The sequence below is a fragment of the Procambarus clarkii genome, chromosome 37 (genome assembly GCF_040958095.1).
Source record: "Procambarus clarkii isolate CNS0578487 chromosome 37, FALCON_Pclarkii_2.0, whole genome shotgun sequence".
In the NCBI taxonomy this organism is placed as follows: Eukaryota; Metazoa; Arthropoda; class Malacostraca; order Decapoda; family Cambaridae; genus Procambarus; species Procambarus clarkii.
The window spans coordinates 19335711-19355014 of NC_091186.1; the positions used below are offsets into that span (position 1 = coordinate 19335711).

The window sequence follows — 19304 nt, forward strand, 5'->3', positions numbered from 1 at the left end:
CACGAAGCCTCGGAAGAGCAAACCACACTACCCCCTGGTGAGCACTGGTCAAAAGCCCCAGCCGAGAGACGACTCGTCCGTGAACACATCGAGCGAGGGTTCGGGCAGGCGCCAAGGCACTGAACCCCGAAAAACCCGAAGAGAAAGCCGGCGACGCAGCAACCAACAAAGTCCCCGGGGTCCGAACCCAGCGATCGCGAGAGAGGCGGAAGGGACGTCCCCAAAGGAACCAGAACAGCCGGCGAAGCCAAACCCGACCTGGCGGGTAGACCAGCATCGCGAAGTTCAGGCTCCCGCACAAACCCTTGAGCAACCGCCGGGGATGCACTAGCATCACCCCCATGTCCCCATCAATAGGGCAAACTGCAAAAGAGCCAGCGCCCCTTATGAGACCCAGAACCTCGCACAGAGCCAACACCGCGCCGATCAGACGAAGGCAGGTCCGAAGGAGGGGCCGAACCCAAACCCGACACCAGTGGCCTACCATGACAAGAGGAACCCCGAGCCTTGGCACGACCCTTCCAGGAAGGCCCACCACGGGATCCTCAGAGAACCAAAAAGTCCGACATAGGACGGCAAGAAGCCGAAGCAGCCTGAATATACTGCACAACAGCCGAAGCCTCAAACAGGAGAGGACAAAACGGCGAAGACATCCGAAGAGCCAAGGCCCAAGCAGATTTTACAGAGGAGGCAAGCACCGCCTGCTGACACGTGAGCCAGGAAGCATAAAACAGCGCCACCACATCCCGCAATATCGGCACGAAAAGCTTCAACAAGGCAGCCGACGAGCGGGCCGCCGAGGCCAAGGCGCCAAAACCAGGAACAACCCCAAGCGCTCCCACATCCTCCGTGAGCCAGTCCACAGACAGCTCGAGGAGGGAAAAGAAATGTAAGGCCGAAGCCAACAGGCCCCGGGCGCACAAGTCCTCAGCCACCACCGCTGCCGAAAGGGAGGGAACCGGCACATGGAGCTGAATGACACCAACATCTCAGGAAAGAGCAGAAGCAAACAAGCACTCATTGAGGTGCTCAAGGTCACCCCCCCCCCCTCCCCAGGAAAACCTGAAGTACTGTCGTAGCCTCCCGCCACTCAATCGTGCGGGAACGGCAGAAAGAGTGCCAAGCCTCCAAGGCAAAGACAGGACAGTCGGCCAGCCAGGATGACACCGAAACCTCGTATCAGAGTCAGAAAAGGAACGAAGTCCCAAACCTGAAGTCCAAGGGATCTATTTCTGAGGCATAATCCAGGTCACACAGGAGGTATGCCACAAGAGCTGCCTGCACTACAGCAGGTTGGATGCGATAAGTCGAAAACCTCTGGAAAGACGGAACCGAAGCACCAGGGGGAACATGGAACCGAACCAGGTGAGGGGTAGACACCAAAGTCCAACTCGTATGCAGAGGGGTGAAAAGAAAATCCCACTCCTTGTAACAGTAAACCCCACTCGGAGGGCAGAAAAACCCAGGCGGGGTCCAGCGGGGCCCAAGGCCCCCAACTCAGCCCCTCCCCAGCCCCAAGGTCCTCCCCAGCAGGACCCGGGGCCAAGTCCTCCCCCAAGCACCGACCCCACCAGACAAGGCCGGCGCAGCTGAAGAAGCCGGAAGGAAGAGGGCCTACTAGTCAGACCCGGGAAGAGACTCGAATGCCTCTGTCGCCACACCGGAAGGGGCATCCCCCGAGGCTACCCAAGTCTTTAGACCAACATATCCCTGCCCCGACCCCGAAACCATCAGACGTTTCGGGGCCGGAAGCTGGGGAGGGGGACCAGAATGAACAACAGAAGGGGAAGGACGAGGAGGTGCGGACTGAACCAAGGACGAAGAGACCCCCACCCCCCAAGTCCAGGTCCCGATAATCAAAATGGGGCAGCTGCGGGGCATCCGGGTGAGCAACCAACCTAGCGCATTGCAGCAACCGAAACCTAGAATGTAACGCCTGCGCTGCCTGTACCCGAAAATGATCATCCACAGATTGGGTAAATTGAGTCACCAGCAAGCAGCAAAACTCACAGGACTCCAGGTTGAAAGTATCACCGACTCAACAGGCAGCGTGAAGGAGGCAAAAACAGTGAGGGTCACCCTAAGACAAGGGGACCAAGCAACCCTCCAACTTGCATGAAGCGATTGGGGGAACTCCGGGGTCACATCCATCAGACCCATGCGACCCCCTAAGGGATTCCCAGGATCCTGAGTGTTTACCTGAAGAGGACTTGCACTCAGGTTAGCCCAGGAAGGGTACTGCTAACCGGCACCCAAAACTACCAAACAACTGTCTACAGCTGAACTCCAGGGACGTATACACTCATGGGGACCTAGCAGGGGGCACCACCGAGCATCAGGATGAGGCCCAAGCACCAGTGGCAAGTAGCGCAGAAACCCCTACCCAGGCAAAAATAAAAAAAAAATGCAAGAGGACAACATACCCCAAGGAACAGAGCCAGCCATTGTGATTGGTGACAACAAGCTGCGCAGCACCCTGCGCCCCTTACCAGTGCAAAACTGCCTCTTACCATAAGGTAAACTAAGGAGATAAAACACCCAAGATCCAAAGGACGGCCTAAAAACCAAGCAGTTAACGGACTGCAGAGGCAGATTCCAAGGAACTTGTGGAAGGTAACCCCCAAGCACCAAGGGCAGTACTTACAGGGCACCTAGGGAAGGTAACCGTAGGCGCATGCAGCCCGAGTACTGAAGAGGACCTCCTGGCTCTCGTACCCCTGGAAAACAGACGCCACACGCAAAACACAGCACTGTAAAAGTCTGGAGCCAAAGCACACAATTGCTGCCTATAGCATCAGCCTCAAGAACTGAGGTGTGGATGGGGGGGGGTGTCTGGTGCTCCCCCTTCCCCCTCCCGGGGAGGGGGGGAGCTGCGCAGACGAAAGCGTGGTGACGGGTGACGACATCCTAGTTTGTTCATTATTGTATGAGGAGTTCTATCCACTCGTTCGTCTTTTGGTTGCAATTTTCACCAGAATCGGGGTTTGTTTTGGAACACTTACCTTTCTGGGTGCCTAACCTGGTCCATGGAAGACACAGAATGCTTCCAACCACACGGTAGGTTTCTATAGGCCATTGCTCTCCTTGCCTCTCTAGAGGGGGGCTAGGTTCTGGTTCATGGTCCCTGGTAGGCCCAAAGAACTCCATACACATGACTGATGCCAAAGTCTGACATTAGCATATCAGCCTAGTAAGCTCCGGGGAGCCATAGGGGCTTCCCCCAGAAAACATGAAACCGGAGCACGAGCGACATGATTGGCAGGCACATCAGTATAGAATTAGCCTGTGAGTGGTCCGGCTGACCCATGCCAGTTCCCTCCTCCCCCCAGGCGTGGGGAGGGAAGGTCAGGGCAAAACGAGCGGGGGGAGGGGGGTCTAGTTTCCAGAAATTTTTATACAATTTCATACAGTTATCATACAAAGTGGGCGACAGGACAAGCCTCATGAACAACGACACAGTTATCATACAAAGTGGGGCAACAGGACTAGCCTCATGAACAACGACACAGTTATCATACATAGTGCATGACAGGACAAGCCTCATGAACAACCACACTGTTATCATACAAAATGAGGCAACAGGACAAGCCTCATGAACAATCATACTTATACATAATGGCCAACAGGACAAGCCACATTAACAACCACACACTTATCATACAAAGTAGGCAACAGGACTAGAATGCTGAACAACCAACAGTGAAAATCCATTATCCATATCCATTGATGAATACAAATCCCACCCAACAGCACCCACTATGGAGATAAAGTGACTAATTTGTAACCATAAATTTAGCTAAAATATGAAAGCAGTGACAAATGCACCAAGTAAATCTCTTTATGTGAAGGCAGTGAGAAAGCTTAAGCTACAGTAACAGATATACCTGAGCCCATACGGCTGTGGGAAGTAAGAGTCATGAGAGAACTTGCTCAACCTGATCTGCTCTGAGATGGGCCACCACGGGGAGCTGGAGAACAGGGGTTTACACACATGCATTACATCAGGTTTACTCTGTATAATCTAACAGTGCATTTACAATGTGAGTCAAGCTCAGAATTAAAATGCATTTAATTGTAAGTTTATACGTATCAAATTATAGTAGTAAAAGCCACACACAATTAACAACTTAGTTGACAAGAAGCTTAATACAACCATTTACATAAAATAAAAACTCAGAATTTAAGTAGTATAACTTTAAAGTATCTACCAGTATATAAGCTTAAATCTAGTACAAAGTAAAATAGATTTAGGACAGGTTAAAAGCCTCATCGTAAATATCTCAAGAGCAGCATCAAGCATAAGAAAACAAAAGCATAATAGACGAAAGATCCTACGTGCATTCCAAAAGGGTAATAGTTTTAGGAGTCAGTATGATAAAGTACTGTACTAGAAACGTGAGAAAATAAGTACACTAGTTACTTGGTAACTGTGAGGTGGAGCCCAAGAACAGGACTTCACTTCCCATAGATTCAGGAAAGGGCATGAATGTAAATATGCAAATGCATCAGAGTGCACACATGCACACACACAGCAGAAAGGAACTTTGAGGAAAGTATAGTGGACAAATGTAAAACAGATCCAGGCCTTTTCTATAAATTTATTAAAAGCAAGCTACATGTAAAGGATAAAATCTAGAGATTGAGAACATGCTCAGTAGAACATTCTAATGAGAATGAAAAAGAAATGTGTGAAATGCTAAATGAACAGTTCCAACGTGTGTTTGTAGAAAATGAGGATTTCAGAGAGCTGCACCAAATACCAATTCCAGAGCACGCCATAAAATATATAGAGGTACATGTGTATCTCAAGACGAAGTGAAAAAATTACTCATGGGGCTAGGAAGAAATGAAGCAGTTGGACCTGGTGGAGTTTCACCTTGGGTGCTGCGAGAATGTGCAACTGAGCTGAACATTCCACTCCAATTAATATTCCAGACATCCTTGTGCACAGAAATCTTAGCAGATATATGAAAAAAGGCAAACATAGTACCAGTCAATAAAAATGGCATTCGAGAGAACCTCTAAATTATAGACCCGTATCATTAACAAGTATGGTAGTTAAAACACTAGAAAAAATAGTTAAAGCCAAATGGGTTGAACACCTAGAGAATAATGACATAATAACAGACAGTATTGTTTTCGAACAGGAAGATTCAGAGTAACAAATCTTCTTAGTTTTATGATAAGAGCTACAGAGATACTACAGGAAAGAAGTGATTGGGTTGACTCTCTATTTGGAGCTAAAAAGCCAGCGTTGAATGTAATGAAATGCCATTTTCTGGGTGAGCCTCGGAGGCTCCCTGGGGCTATCAGACTGATATATGTTATATTAGTCTAGGGAATCAGTCAATTGGAGTTCAGCCTACCGGGACTCTGGCTCGAGAGCCAGAACCTGCCCCCCCCACCCCCATCAGAGAGGCAAAGGGAGCAATTGCCTATGGAAACCCCTTTGCACTTGGGGGCATTCCGTGTCTGACATTGACCGGGGTTAGGACCCAAAAAGGTAGACATAACAAAACGGACACCACACAGTAAGAAAAAAATGCAACCGAAGACTGAACTGAGAGGCAGAACTCCCCCAACCTAAAGAAACAAGCAAACATCACACACACCACTGCCACGCTACTTGTCCGTGCAGCCCTCCCCTCCCCAGAAGGGGAGGGAATGCAATTTAAGCTTTGTTAAGCTTTCTTCACGTGACAGATTTTTAATTTCTGGAATTAACTTTTTCATCCTAGGCAGGACACGTTCAAGTGAATTTATAGCCATTCTATAGCATGGCAACCAAAACTGAACTGCATAATCTAAATGGGGCCTAACCAGAGCAAGATTTAGTTAAAGAACAACAACAAGTGTCATGTTACTAATGCTTCGATTAATAAATCCCAGTGTCCTATTTGCCTTATTACGAACATTTATGCATTGACTTTTTGGTTTTAAGTTCTTACTAATCATAACTCCCAGATCCCTTTCGCAATCAGACTTCGCAATCTCAACAATCTCAACAGCTCGAATCTTGTAACTCTATCATCGTTACCAAGCCTCAAAACCTTACATTTGTCAGCATTAAACTGCATCTGCCAATCTTGTGACCATTTCAAAACCCTATTTAGATCGACTTGAAGTGAGAGTGAGTCTTTTTCCGTGTTTATTTCCCTCCCTATTTTTGTATCAACGGCAAATTTGGAGAGCAAATATTGCTGCTCAAACCTAAATCTAAATCATTTATATATATTATGAATAACAGAGGTCCCAGGACAGAGCCTTGAGGCACTCCATTTACAATATTTTCTTAGTCTGACTTAACCCCATTTATACTAACTCTGTTTCCTTTGGTATAGCCATGCCCTAATCCAACTTGATATAGAACCCCCAATATCATGGCCCTCAATCTTTTTAATCAGTCTTTCATGTGGCACTGTATCAAAAGCTTTGCAAAAGTCAAGGTACACAACATCACAAACCTTACCACTATCAACGGCCTCAACTATGCTGGAATAAAATTATAGCAAATTTGTTAAAAATGAAAACGAATGGTATTTGCAATTACCGATTCAAGTAACTTTCCCACAATCGACGTTAGGCTAATTGGCCGATAATTTGACACAAGTTATCTATCGCCTTTCTTAAAAACTGGTACCACATTAGTAACCTTCCAAGACTCTGACACTATGCCTGACTCTAATGATTTATTAAATATGGTAGACAATGGATCGCAAAGCTCCTCTTTGTATTCTTTAAACACCCTGGCAAACATTTTTTCTGGCCCTGGGGATTTACACCTCTATTATGTCACCCCTAACTCTTCGCCTTTCTAGCAAATGTAATTTACGCTGTGTCAATCATTCTTCATATGACAGGTTTCTAATTTGCGAGATGAACTTTGTCATCCTACGCTGGATGCCTTCCAGTGAATTTATATCCATTCTATAGTACAGCAACCAAAACTGAACTGCATAATATAAATGGGGCCTAACCAGAGCAAGATATAGCTGAAGAACAACACCAGGTGTCTTATTAGTAACGCTTCGATTAATAAATCCCAGTGTCGTATTTGCCTTATTACGAACATTTATGCATTGGGTTTTAACCCCTTAACTGCACGGCTTCCAAATATGACACCCCCCCCCCCCCCCCACAGTGCACAGGAAATAAATCTCTAATTTTTTTTTTTTAAATGTCAAAAATCCTTTCTTAAGTATGGATATAGTAACAAAAGGTCGAAAGTGTACTTACTTTGGCTGCTATGGGGTCTGTAACTTCGCGCGTGACGTCATCATTCCCTGGTCGCCCGCGGTGTATACTCCCGGGGCCAATAGGGCGCGCGGCTCAAGATGCGCGAGTTGCCACGAATATATTTTTGTTCATTTTTTGCGCACAATTCCAAATGCATTTTATTTGTGTTTATGTGCCAATCCTGTGTATAATAAACATGTACACTATATTATGGCAGTAGAACATCCGTACTGTCCGAAGACACTGTGTTGCGTGCATGACACATGCATACACATATCCAGCACATATTTCCAATGTATCATGCTAATTTATGTATACAGTGGTACCTCAGAATACGAGTGTCCCTGTATATGAGTTTATCGGGATACGAGCATGATTTGCTCGGAAAATTTACATCGGAAGACGAGGGTGTTGATACGCATACAGGCCGACCAAGCGCGTGGTGACATGGCGGTCGCCTCTCAGTTTACCAGTGCCTCGCGCCCAGTGACTATCCCGCTTGAATTCTTCACCAGGATTTACAGTGTTTTGCTGGATTTTTGGCCATTTTTTTACCATAAAAGTTATTATATATCTCACCATGGGTCCCAAGAAAGCCAGTGGTAAGTATCAAGGCAAGAAATCGCATGTGAGGATGACAATAGAGGAAAAACAAGAGATCATTCGGAAGCATGAAAATGGTGCATGTGTTGTTGAAATTTGCAGGCTGCACAACAAAGCCACGTCAACGATATGCACTATATTTGCCAAGAAAAAGGACATTATGAGTGCTAAAGTGGCAAAAGGCGCAAGAACAATCATGAAATAAAGACCACAAATACTTGAGGAAGTGTAAAAGTTGTTATTAATTTGGATACACAACAAGGAGTTAGCGGGTGATAGTGTTTCAGAGGCCACCATTTGTGAGAAAGCCAGGGTACTGCATGAAGACCTTGTAAAGAAAAAACCTGGAATGAGTGCAGATATGATAGACATTAAGGCAAGCAAGAGATGGTATGAAAAATTTAGAAAAAGAAGTGATATTCACAGTGTTGTGAGGCATGGGGAGGCTGCCAGCTCAGACAAACCAGCCGCTGAACGATTTATTGAAGAATTTAAAGAGTTTGTAGAGGCTGAGGGATACCTACCGCAATAAGTGTTTAATTGTGTTGAGACAGGACTGTTCTGGAAAAGATTGCCTAAGAGGACATACATTACCAAGGAGGAAAAAGAATTGCCCGGACACACCTATGAAAGATAGGTTTACGCTTGTGCTGTGTTCAAATGCGAGTGCCGATTTGAAAATTAAACCCATGCTAGTGTATCATTCTGAAAATCCAAGGGTTTTCAAACAGTATAAAGTGCAGAAAAACCAAATGTGTGTGATGTGGAGGGCTAATAATAAGGCATGGATGACTAGGATTTTTTTTTCGGAGTGGGTGAATGAAGTGGTGTGCCCTGCCATAGAAAACTATCTGCAGGAGAAACATTTGCCACACAAGGCCCTGTTTCTCCTCGACAATGCTCCTGCTCATCCTCCAGGCTTGGAAGATGAATTGTTGCACAGATACAGTAATTTTCTCACAGTAAAGTTCCTTCCTCCTAACACCACTCCTCTAATTCAGCCTATGGACCAGAAAATCATAGCGAATTTTAAGAAACTTTATGACAGGGCACTTTTTCGGAAATGTTTTGACGTGACTGAAGCCACAAGGCTCACCCTCAAAGAGTTCTGGAAATACCATTTTAACATTTGTAGTGCTTTAAAACTTGTTGACAAAGCCTGGCAAGAAGTGACTCAAAGAACCCTGGTCTCTGGCTGGAGAAAATTGTGGCGTGAATGTGTGACAGAACTAGACTTTGAGGGGTTTGAGCCTTTAAATGATGTGCCTATTGTTGAGGAAATTGTTACTCTGGGCTGGCAAATGGGCTTGGAATTGGATGGTGATGATGTGGAGGAGTTGGGGGAAGAGCACAATGAAGAACTGACCACCGAAGAACTCCATGCCCTTCAAAAGGAACAGCAAGAAGACCCAGCTGAGGATGTTACAGGCTGTTGCTTGGAGCGGCCCGCAGGAACACGTACCCACCACAGCCCGGCTGATCCGGAACTTCTCTTAGAAAACAGTCCAGTTTTCTCTTGAAGATGTCCACAGCTGTTCCGGCAATATTTCTTATAGTCGCTGGGAGGACGTTGAACAACTGCGGACCTCTGATGTTTATACGGTGCTCTCTGATTGTGCCTATGGCACCTCTGCTCTTCACTGGTTCAATCTTGCATTTTCTTCCATATCGTTCACTCCAGTACGTTGTTATTTTACTGTGTAGATTTGGGACCTGGCCCTCCAGTATTTTCCATGTGTATATTATTTGGTAACTCTCTCGTCTCCTTTCTAGAGAGTACATTTGGAAAGCTTTGAGACGATCCCAATAATTTAAGTGTTTTATCTCGTCTATGCATGCCGTATATGTTCTCTGTAGTCCCTCTATTTCAGCAATCTCTCCTGCTCTGAAGGGGGAAGTGAGTATTGAGCAGTACTCGAGACGAGACAACACAAGTGACTTGAAGAGTACAACCATTGTGATGGGATCCCTGGATTTCCCGGTCACCCTGGCCCGCGTGACCGACCGGGAACTACGCGCACGGTTGACCCAAACGTATACCAACAAATATTGTTAGTCGACAACACTATCGTAAGTCGAGTCGCATTTTTTATCAAATTTACATCGTAACTCGAAATTATCATAAGTCGGGGCAATTGTAAGTCGAGGTGCCACTGTATATATTTTGATGTTATTAGGCGATGCTGTGGTCACAAGCTGAACAGCAGTGCTGTGAGCTCATGCTGCGTGCGCCAGCCTTGGTTGCTCACTCAGCACTGAGGCTCTCACACCCGGGAATGTGGCCCACGATTTTCTTTAAAGATGGCGTCTGTTTACAAGAGCCCTGAGGAAGCTGATGTGAACCCCATCTAGCCACGGGAGTTTTGAATGGAATGCTAAAAATATAAATACCCAGAGGCACGTTGCAGCCGCCCCCCACCCTTGCCGACGGCCTGCAGGCGCGTTGTGCAGTAGAGGGGTTAAATTCTTACTAATCATCACTCCCATATCCCTATCGCAAACCGACTTCACAATCTCAACACCATCTAGCTCGTATCTTGTAACTATATCATCATTACCTAGCCTTAAAACCTTACATTTGTCAGCATTAAAGTGCATCTGCCAATTTTTTGACCATTTCAAAACCCTACAAAACCCTAGCAGTGACCCCAAAAGCATCATGATGGAGGCTACACCGGTGATCGGCACCCTGAGACAAGGGCAACAAACAACCTGCAAACTCGCACACTGCGAGATGGAAGTTCGCGGGAATGGCGCGCTGGGCTGATGACGTTTGCTTGTTTCCTTTAGGAGGAATACTGGGTCTCTGTTTAGTCTTGGCTTACCATTTTCTAAAAGGTGGGGTTTGTTCTTGGATGCTCATCTTTCTGGGTGCCTAACCGCGGTTGATGTCAGAAGGGAATACTCCCAAAAACAGTGGAGTTTCCTTGGGCCATTGCACTCTGCTCCTCTCTGAGGGAGCCAGGTTCTGGCCCTTCTCACAGCAGTGAGAAGAGAGGCAAAAAGAAATTGAGAAAGGGATAGCAGACAAATGTAAAACAGAACCAGGCTTATTCTATAAATTCATTAAAAGCAAATTGCAGGTAAAGGATAATATTCTGAGGTTGAAAATGGGACAGTCACAGAAAATGAAAATGACAAAACCTGAGAAACATTGAATAAACAGTTTCAAAGTGTGTTTGTGCAAAATTTATTTTTCAGATTCAGAGAACCAGACACAATAAGAATTCCAGAGAACAACACAGAGCACACAGAGGTGTCTAGAAACGAAATGGAAAAATGCTCAAGGAGCTAAGTAAGAACAAGGTAGTTGGCCCAGGATGAGTTTCACTATGGATTCTGAGAGAATGCACACATGAGCTCAGTATTCCACTTCAACTGATTTTTCAGGCATCCCTGTGTAAAGGAGTCCTGGCAGATATATGGAAAAAGGCTAACATAGTTTCAATGTACAAGTGGCAGCGGCTACCTTAATTATAAACCTGTATCATTGACAAGTGAAAATCAAAATGTTGGAAAAAACCAGCGTTGAATGTAATGAAACGCCATTTTCTGGGTGAGTCCCGGAGGCTCCCCGGAGCTATCCAGGCTGATAGGGATAGTCCTAACTTTTGGCATCAGTCGATGTGGGTGGAGTTCTAGGCCTACCGGGGACCACGGGCAGAATGTGGCCCCCCCCCCACCTCAGAGAGGCACGAGGAACAATGGCCTGTAGAAATGCAGATGTGATTTTGGAGCATTCTATATCTACCATCGACCAGGACAGGCACCCAGAAAGTTAAGTGCCTCAAAATAAACCCCTATTCTGGTGAAACCAACGAAACATGTGGACAGAACTCCGCCAAGGAAAAAACAAGCAAACAAACATGAAGACACACGAGCCGCGCCGCTTGTCTGCGCAGCTCCCCCCTCCCCGGGAGGGGGAAGGGGGAGCCCCAGGCCCCCGCGCCGGCGATCCACACCTTCAGTTCAGAGGCTGGACATCAAAATACGCAAAAACCGCCGACCAGAGGGAGGGGGAGGGTTGCCAGGGAGCTTCCGGGACTCATCCAGAAAATGGCGTTCATTACATTTAATTCTGGTTTTCAGGGGGAGCCCCTACTTCCCTGGAGCTACTTCACCAAAGACTATGGAAAGAAGGGGACTTACCCAGGAGGCAGTGGGTGCTTCACACCTCAACTCGAAGTCAAGACAGGCTGCAGCTGCTGACCCAAATTGACACAGGATCGATTAGGCCCAGGAACGTTCACGAGGTAGCATGCACCCAGGACCGCAGGCTGGCTAGACTTAATAACCCTGCAAACGACCTGAGAGACCCGTAACCGCGAACAGGAAAGAAGGGAAACCGGATCAACCCAAAGCGCGTCCCTGGACACATAAGCCGTGGCGCGCAAATAACAGCGGAGGACCACAACTGGACACAAAACATGAAGCACCCCAGCCCTGACCAACCAAGCATCAACAACCCAAGGACCCCCTCCGAAAAGCATCAGTCTCATTCTTCGCCAGAAAAGAAGGAAACGGCTGCAGACGAACAAACCTATCTCCATGACTGAAAGAGCGGAAATCTCTGTGCCAGAGGAGAGCATGAAGCTCCCCGACCCGACCCCCAGAAGCCAATGCCATCAAGAAGAGAGCCTTCGAAAAACAATCCTGAACCGAAGGGGCTACAACAAACCGAGGAGAAGAAAGATAGAAGAGCACTAATTCCAAAGACCAGGATTGCTCAGGCGGCTCATGAGCAGGCCGGAGGTGAAACAACGCACGAGACAACTTGCGAAACGGCACAGAAGAAACATCTGTACCGGAAGCAAGATGAAGCGACTGCGCCAGCGCCGCACGATACGAGGGGACAGTATTTGGCATAAGATGACGGTCTTGGAACAACCACAAGAGAACGGACAACACCGTCCGAACCTAAAGTGAAGTACAACGACGAAGAGTCAAAAAAGAAACAGAAGGACTGCCAGGAAACTTCATACTGCCGCCGAGACGAAGCCCGCAGGTGGGACACCATCAACGAAGCCATCTGATCACTATACAAATGGTGATGAACTCGAGTCAAAATGTCCAAACATGAAGACTCGAACCATGGCTGGGCTGGACTTCACTGGGCCAAGAGGACAACTCACCTCTGGTAAGTCTTCAAGCGAGCCAGGACCTGGAGCAACAGATGAACCGGAGGAGCAACCAAACTGGCCTCGCGGTCGGGGAAGGGCACCACATATACCAAAAGACGCCTCGACCACACCGACGCGAAGAGGTCCACCTCCGGGCGCCCGAACATCTGGCAGAGCCAAGTGAAGGTGTCGGCATCGTCTGTCCATTCCGTGGACAGGGGAACGAACCAAGACAGGCCGTCTGCCAGGACGTTGGACACCCCCGGACGTGAACTGCCAAGAGAGCCAAACCCCGAGAACTCAACAGACGAGTCACCCGAAGCGACTAACCCCAATGAGCCAAGGACCGCATCAAACCCCCACCGTTCAGGCAATGAACAACTGGGAAGCAGTTCGAATGGAGCCAAATCATCAATCCGCGGGGGACCTGAACCCTCCAAAGTGCAAACCACACCACCGCAACTCCCGCACCGGCTGGGAGCCCACACCAGCCAGTCGTCAAGGTAGGCCAGAACCCGAACCCCTAAGAGACGCAGAGGGGCACCACAATCCAGTTAAGGCGTGTAAAAATGCGAGGTGCCAGATTCAAGTCGAATGGAAGGCACCAAAAGCGGTAAGCCTGACGCCCCACAGCAAAACCGAGCCAGTCCCTGAACCCTGAATGAGTCAGGACATGCCAATACACATCACAAAGGTCCAGGGACACCATCTAAGCGTCCGGCTACAAAAGAAGATGGACCCAAGACAGAGTAGTCATCCGAAAGGAGGGGCAAAAGACCCAGGGGTTCAATCACTTTGTCAATGGGACGAACTGCGAAAGGGCCGACGCCCCTTACAAGAAGCCAACTTATGAGAAGAGAGATCATCGCGCCGACCAATCATAGTCAGTTCCAAAGGCTGAGCCGGCTCCAAAACTGGCACCGCCTATCACGACAGGAGGAACCCCGAGCCCTAGCCCGACCCTTTCAGGAAGACCCCCCCATGGGCCCCCCCGGAGAACCAAAATGTCCGACATGAGATGACAACTAGAAGAAGCCGCTTGTAAAAACTGCACCACCGCACACTCTGCAAACAGCAAAGGACCAAAAGGCGAAGAAAACCTAAGAGCCAAGGCCCAAGTGGATTCCAAGGATTGAGCAAGCATCGCCTGACACCACACAAGAGAGGCGCAAAGAACAGACAAACCACTTCCCGCAGGATCGGCACAAACACCTTCAACAGAGCAGTCAATAGTTGCAAAGTAATAAACAAATTTTTGGAAGCGATTTTTTTTTTCAGAAGCTGTTTCACACCAAACTTAAATATAGTTTAATGGTGCTCATTATGTGATAATATAATATATGTTTACTAAAAAAAAATATAAATTAATTTATTATGGGCACACTTGTGGCCATACAAGCAAAAGATGGCTTGGACCCCTTCCACAACTTATCCAACAACAGGTAATGTAAATTCCACTAACCCAGAGATTCAAGTTACCAAAAATTGATTTCATCATGCACAGTGAAACTGCGGGAGTAATAAGGTTGTGATGAAACAATAAGAATTGGTTCATTTTGTACATTCTTGGTAAACAAAAATTTGAATAACTCAATTCGGGTGGGCCTCATAGATTCAGATTATTAAGTGTATTTATTACATCATGCTTGGGGTAAAACTTTCCAGTAAACATATGCACCAACAAGTTTTCCTCCAGTGAAAATTTGGTAACTAATTTTTGTGCAGCAAACTAAATGTAGAGGTTTATAAAAACCACCATTATATGGCACAAGTAAAAGCTAAATACGCCTGCCTTTTATGAATTAACAAAACATTTTTTTTTTCTTTTTTGAGATATATACAAGAGTTGTTACATTCTTGTAGAGCCACTAGTATGTGTAGCGTTTCAGGCAGGTCCCTGGAATACGATCCCCGCCGCGAAGAATAGTTTTTACAACCAAGTGCCCATTTTACTGTTGAGTTAAACAGAGGCTACAGTTAAGGATTTGCGACTAGTATATCCTTCTCGGCCAGGATACGAACCCATGGCAAAGCGCTCGCGGAACGCCAGGTGAGTGTCTTACCACTACACCACGGAGACTGGTAAGCTGATCATTAGCTGACATTAGCCGATCAATGCCTTGATCCATGCCAATATACACTCTGGCCACATTACCTGATCAATATACAACACATCAAATATCCAGACCAGCCAATATCTGTGCGCTACTGAGCAACTCACCAGAGGCTATCATTGTTGGCAACCCCACACTGAGAAAAGAGCAGGTAGATGAGGTTGGACGTATTCATACGAGTATAGGGATTGGGGTAAGCTATGAATGCCGTGATGAGCGTCACGATGAGCACCTCCAGCCGGGGATACTGGCCCATCAGAGATGTCTTGCGAAACCGGCACCACTTTATGTTGAACTTGATAAACAGAGTACCAATGATGCCCTAGAATATGAAAATATACATTCAAATGTCTAGAAGATATATAAGTTACACTCAGGAAGCCAAGAAACAACTATAAAGAATGGGTCAAACATAAAGAATACTGTTTAAAAAAAAAAATTGTGCATGGAAAGCAGAATAATTCAACATATTGACAATGGGTTTAATTTCAAGAAAAAAAATATACAAATTTTAGGTAGCTGTAATAATGTAATTACACTGCACTGCACCCTCAAAAATCCTGACCTCCATACAACGGATCCCTCTAAACTATGGGGATTTCCAACTAGGGGGTTTATGGTTTGAAAGCCACACAAAATAATTGTGTGCTGCCTGTTTGGTGATTTTATATCTGAAATATTTCATACTGGTGTGTGGGGTGTGACAATAATATTTCATTGCGGATTGCATTTATTAGTGTTTTTAATTGTTCCAGTTCAAAGTTTAAATTTACTTTAAATTCCCTCTCTATTTCATACAAGAAAAATTTTGTCTTTACATACAGTGATGTTTATAGTGTTCTCTGATTGTGCCTATGGCACCCCTGCTCTTCACTGGTTCTAAATGCAGATTAGAACCAGTGAAGAGCAGAGGTGCCATAGGCACAATCAGAGAACACTGTATAAACATCAGAGGTCCGTGGTTGTTCAACATCCTCCCAGCGAGCATAAGAAATATTGCCGGTACAACCGGGCTGTGGTGGATATGTGGGACTGCGGGCCGCTGCAAGCAACAGCCTGGTGGACCAAACTCTCACAAGTTAAGCCTGGCCTCGGGCCGGGCTTGGGGAGTAGAAGAACTCCCAGAACCCCATCAACCAGGTATCATACATAATACTGTATTTCAAATTCCTTGTCTGCCAAATACTGCATTTTACCTAAGAGCTTGCTTACGTTTTTTTTTTTTTGTGGCATTCAGGCCTACTGTAAGGATGAGAACAACTATAACTGCGTATTGTGCTAGGCACGTCAGTTGTCATTTTTAGACGGGATTACCTAGAGCTGAAGTTTGACTACATATTATTTTGTGGCCTCCCATGACTGCTGGGAGACAACACTACATTATCTGAACAATTCGGGCAACATTGGTATTCAAGCACTGACACTAAACACACACATCTTCATTTGATGATGGCTGCATTGCACTAGACCAGGGGTCAGGAATGTTCTTAAGTACTGTATTACCCAAAATTTGTGTGTGTGTTAAAATGATACAGTATTAACAACCAGGTTCAATAGCTTTCAATAGAAATAAATATTAGTGTTGTTTTCCTACAATTTTCACAACTTGCTTTACCACTGTACTGAGCAGCTATAAGACAGTTATAAGTATAAACTCACAACAAACCACTGAGATGGTCTGTTGAGAGTTTATATAAGCAGAACAACAATCCAAGGTCAGAATAGCACCTGAAGCTCTGTGTGGCAGGGGCTGCCCCAAATATATTTTTACACAAATTCAAAGTCTTTCAGTGGTTTTATATACAGGGTACAACTTTTTGCAGTAATATTATTCAATAGTGTGTAATTTAAGGAATGTGTATAGTTAAATGTGTGGAACATTACTATGTTAAAAAAATATGGTGCTCATACTGTATCTTATGACACGGATATTATATTCTAAGATCAAACTGTTTTTGCTGTTATTACACTATATATACACTTTATATATACACCTGCCAATGTTTTTATAAACTGTAATGAACCAATAAGTAATTTTGGTGGGTGTGGTGATGAAATCTTAGCACAGTATAGAGCTATACGCTATGACCAGCTGACTCAAGCAGCCGACATCACCTGACGCACTTAAATACTGTACCCCAGATGTATATGTACTTCGCATGTCTCTATTATTACTTTGAATACTGCTATTATTATCAGATTTCTGTCACTAAATCATGAAAACGAATCATTTTGCACAAGATTATTCATTAAAGATACATAATGTCACTTTGCATGACGTGTAGATTCACAAATCTGGGCTGTGTGCTGTGAATGTCTGCCTCCTGCTGTGAACATCATAACTTACATTGTGTTCACTGATATCTGAACCTTGTACGTAGTTTTTATTACAGTCAGTATCGACTATGACACTATCACAACAAAATAATTGCAGTTACTTATTTTATTGATGATTATTAACCCTTAAACCGCGCATATCATATATATATATATGATATCAGTGACAAAACCGAAACTGCGCACATCATTTATACTGTATATGCTTTCATGTCTAGCGCTATAATTTAAACGCCCCGCCTGGGATAGGGGCAGCTATAGTACAGCCACGACCAACAGTTGCCAGATGCCACCTAGAAAAAAATCCAGGCCAACATTCTTGGGTGTTAGAGCATCAGTAATGAGCAAGCCACCAAGGCTGGCGCACGCAGCATGAGCTCACAGCACCGCTGTTCAGCTTGTGACCACAGCATCGCCTACAAATGCCATAATATACATGATACTGCTATTACTTAGCGATGATAGTATTATAGAAGCCCCTGACTGTGATAAAACTGACCAGGATTCTGATAATAGCAGGATTGTGGTGATATTTAGTGCTGTGCTCCATGGAGGGAGGAGTAAGGCTGTGGGAATGAGGGTTGTGGCGTCGTCTTCTGACTGTGGGGCCACCTTTTATTGACTGCACAAAAAAACTCAGAAAATATCACAGACATTGAAATAATTAGGTAATAATATATTTGTGGCAACTGCCATCTGACAGCTCGGGCGGAGTAGACCTCGTCTGGCGAAGGCTCTGCCAACACCCCTTTTTTGCCAGACTTCCCTACCCTATTGCGGCTATTATATGCCACCTACGATTTTTTTGTTATTTTTTCCGTGATCAGGGAACAAAAATGAACACTTCTATAAGACGAAAGAATTTTTTGGATTTTTTTTTTTTGTTGCGCCTGTGGGTGTTAATTCCATTTGGGCCCCTAGCGGTTTGAGGGTTAAGTGGTGCTGTGGCCCTGATTTGTTCAGCTGTGCTGTGAGCTGCAGCTGCATGTGCCAGCCTTGGATGCTCTGGCAGTACTGAGGCTCTCACTGTCAGGAGGGATGCAGATCATTTTTTCAAGATGGCATTTATTCACTGGAGTCCTGAGGAACGGAATGTGGGCCCCGTGTATCCGTGGGAGTTTTGAATTTCACAATATATTAACAAACATGTAGGGAGGCACACCCCCTTTCCCATGATATCACAGGTTGTGCAATACAATGGTTAATATAAAATGCTATAAACAATTTTATATACTTTTCTTTGAATTTTTAGCTTTCATTATCCCAATTTTTTGTTAAGTTTGATCCCATTAGGGGTCATTTACCTCCTGTTCCGGGACCACAGCAGCAATCAACACATGATGATGACCGCTCTTGGAGTGTTAAGCTTATGAGAAAAATATATTTTTGAGATTATTTTGCATGCCATGTTGAGATAACAAATCGGTACCTACCCCAATTACACCGAGAACAATGAAGGGCACCAGCTCAATGAATATCCAGGGTTTGCTGTATTCCACATAGAACAGGACGAGATGCTCATTCCCAAACGGGTTAATGGATCGGAGGACAAACGCAGCTACCAAAGCAGCAAAGAATGACCGCCACAGTGTTTTGAGTGGGAAGTAATATGATGCCTGTGGAAGGAGGCATACAATGCAAATTAAAAATTAATTCATGCAATTACCTAGATTAATTACCTAGATTAATTACATAAAAATTAATTACCTAATAATTACATTATTATCTTATTCACTCACTCACTTTCACTCACACATGCACACACACAAAATAACCAAGTGATGAAAATGGGAAATTGTGGCCATGATGATGAGACCCATCAAGACGAGAGAGATTGAAATTGAGACGGAACCTTCATGAAGCAAAATGATTGATGGTATAAACAAATATTCAA

General features: G+C 45.4%; 1 protein-coding gene across 22 annotated transcripts in view; it reads right to left on the reverse strand.

Moving 5' to 3' along the window:
- ClC-c (chloride channel protein 3) overlaps positions 1 to 19304 on the reverse strand; it is a 165057-nt gene that overhangs the window by 63252 nt on the left and 82501 nt on the right. For 16 of the 22 annotated variants that reach the window (XR_011230662.1, XM_069337213.1, XM_069337212.1 and 13 more), the window contains 3 exons: positions 18844 to 19026; positions 15181 to 15395; positions 3885 to 3968 (listed from right to left, as the gene is read on the reverse strand). Coding sequence is in view for 21 of the 22 variants with exons in the window: in XM_069337213.1 (XP_069193314.1) it covers positions 3885 to 3968; positions 15181 to 15395; positions 18844 to 19026 (482 nt within the window). In the remaining variant the exon portion in view is untranslated. The remainder of the gene's footprint in view (positions 1 to 3884; positions 3969 to 15180; positions 15396 to 18843; positions 19027 to 19304) is intronic. The other 6 variants (XM_069337220.1, XM_069337218.1, XM_069337217.1 and 3 more) reach the window with 1 other exon arrangement.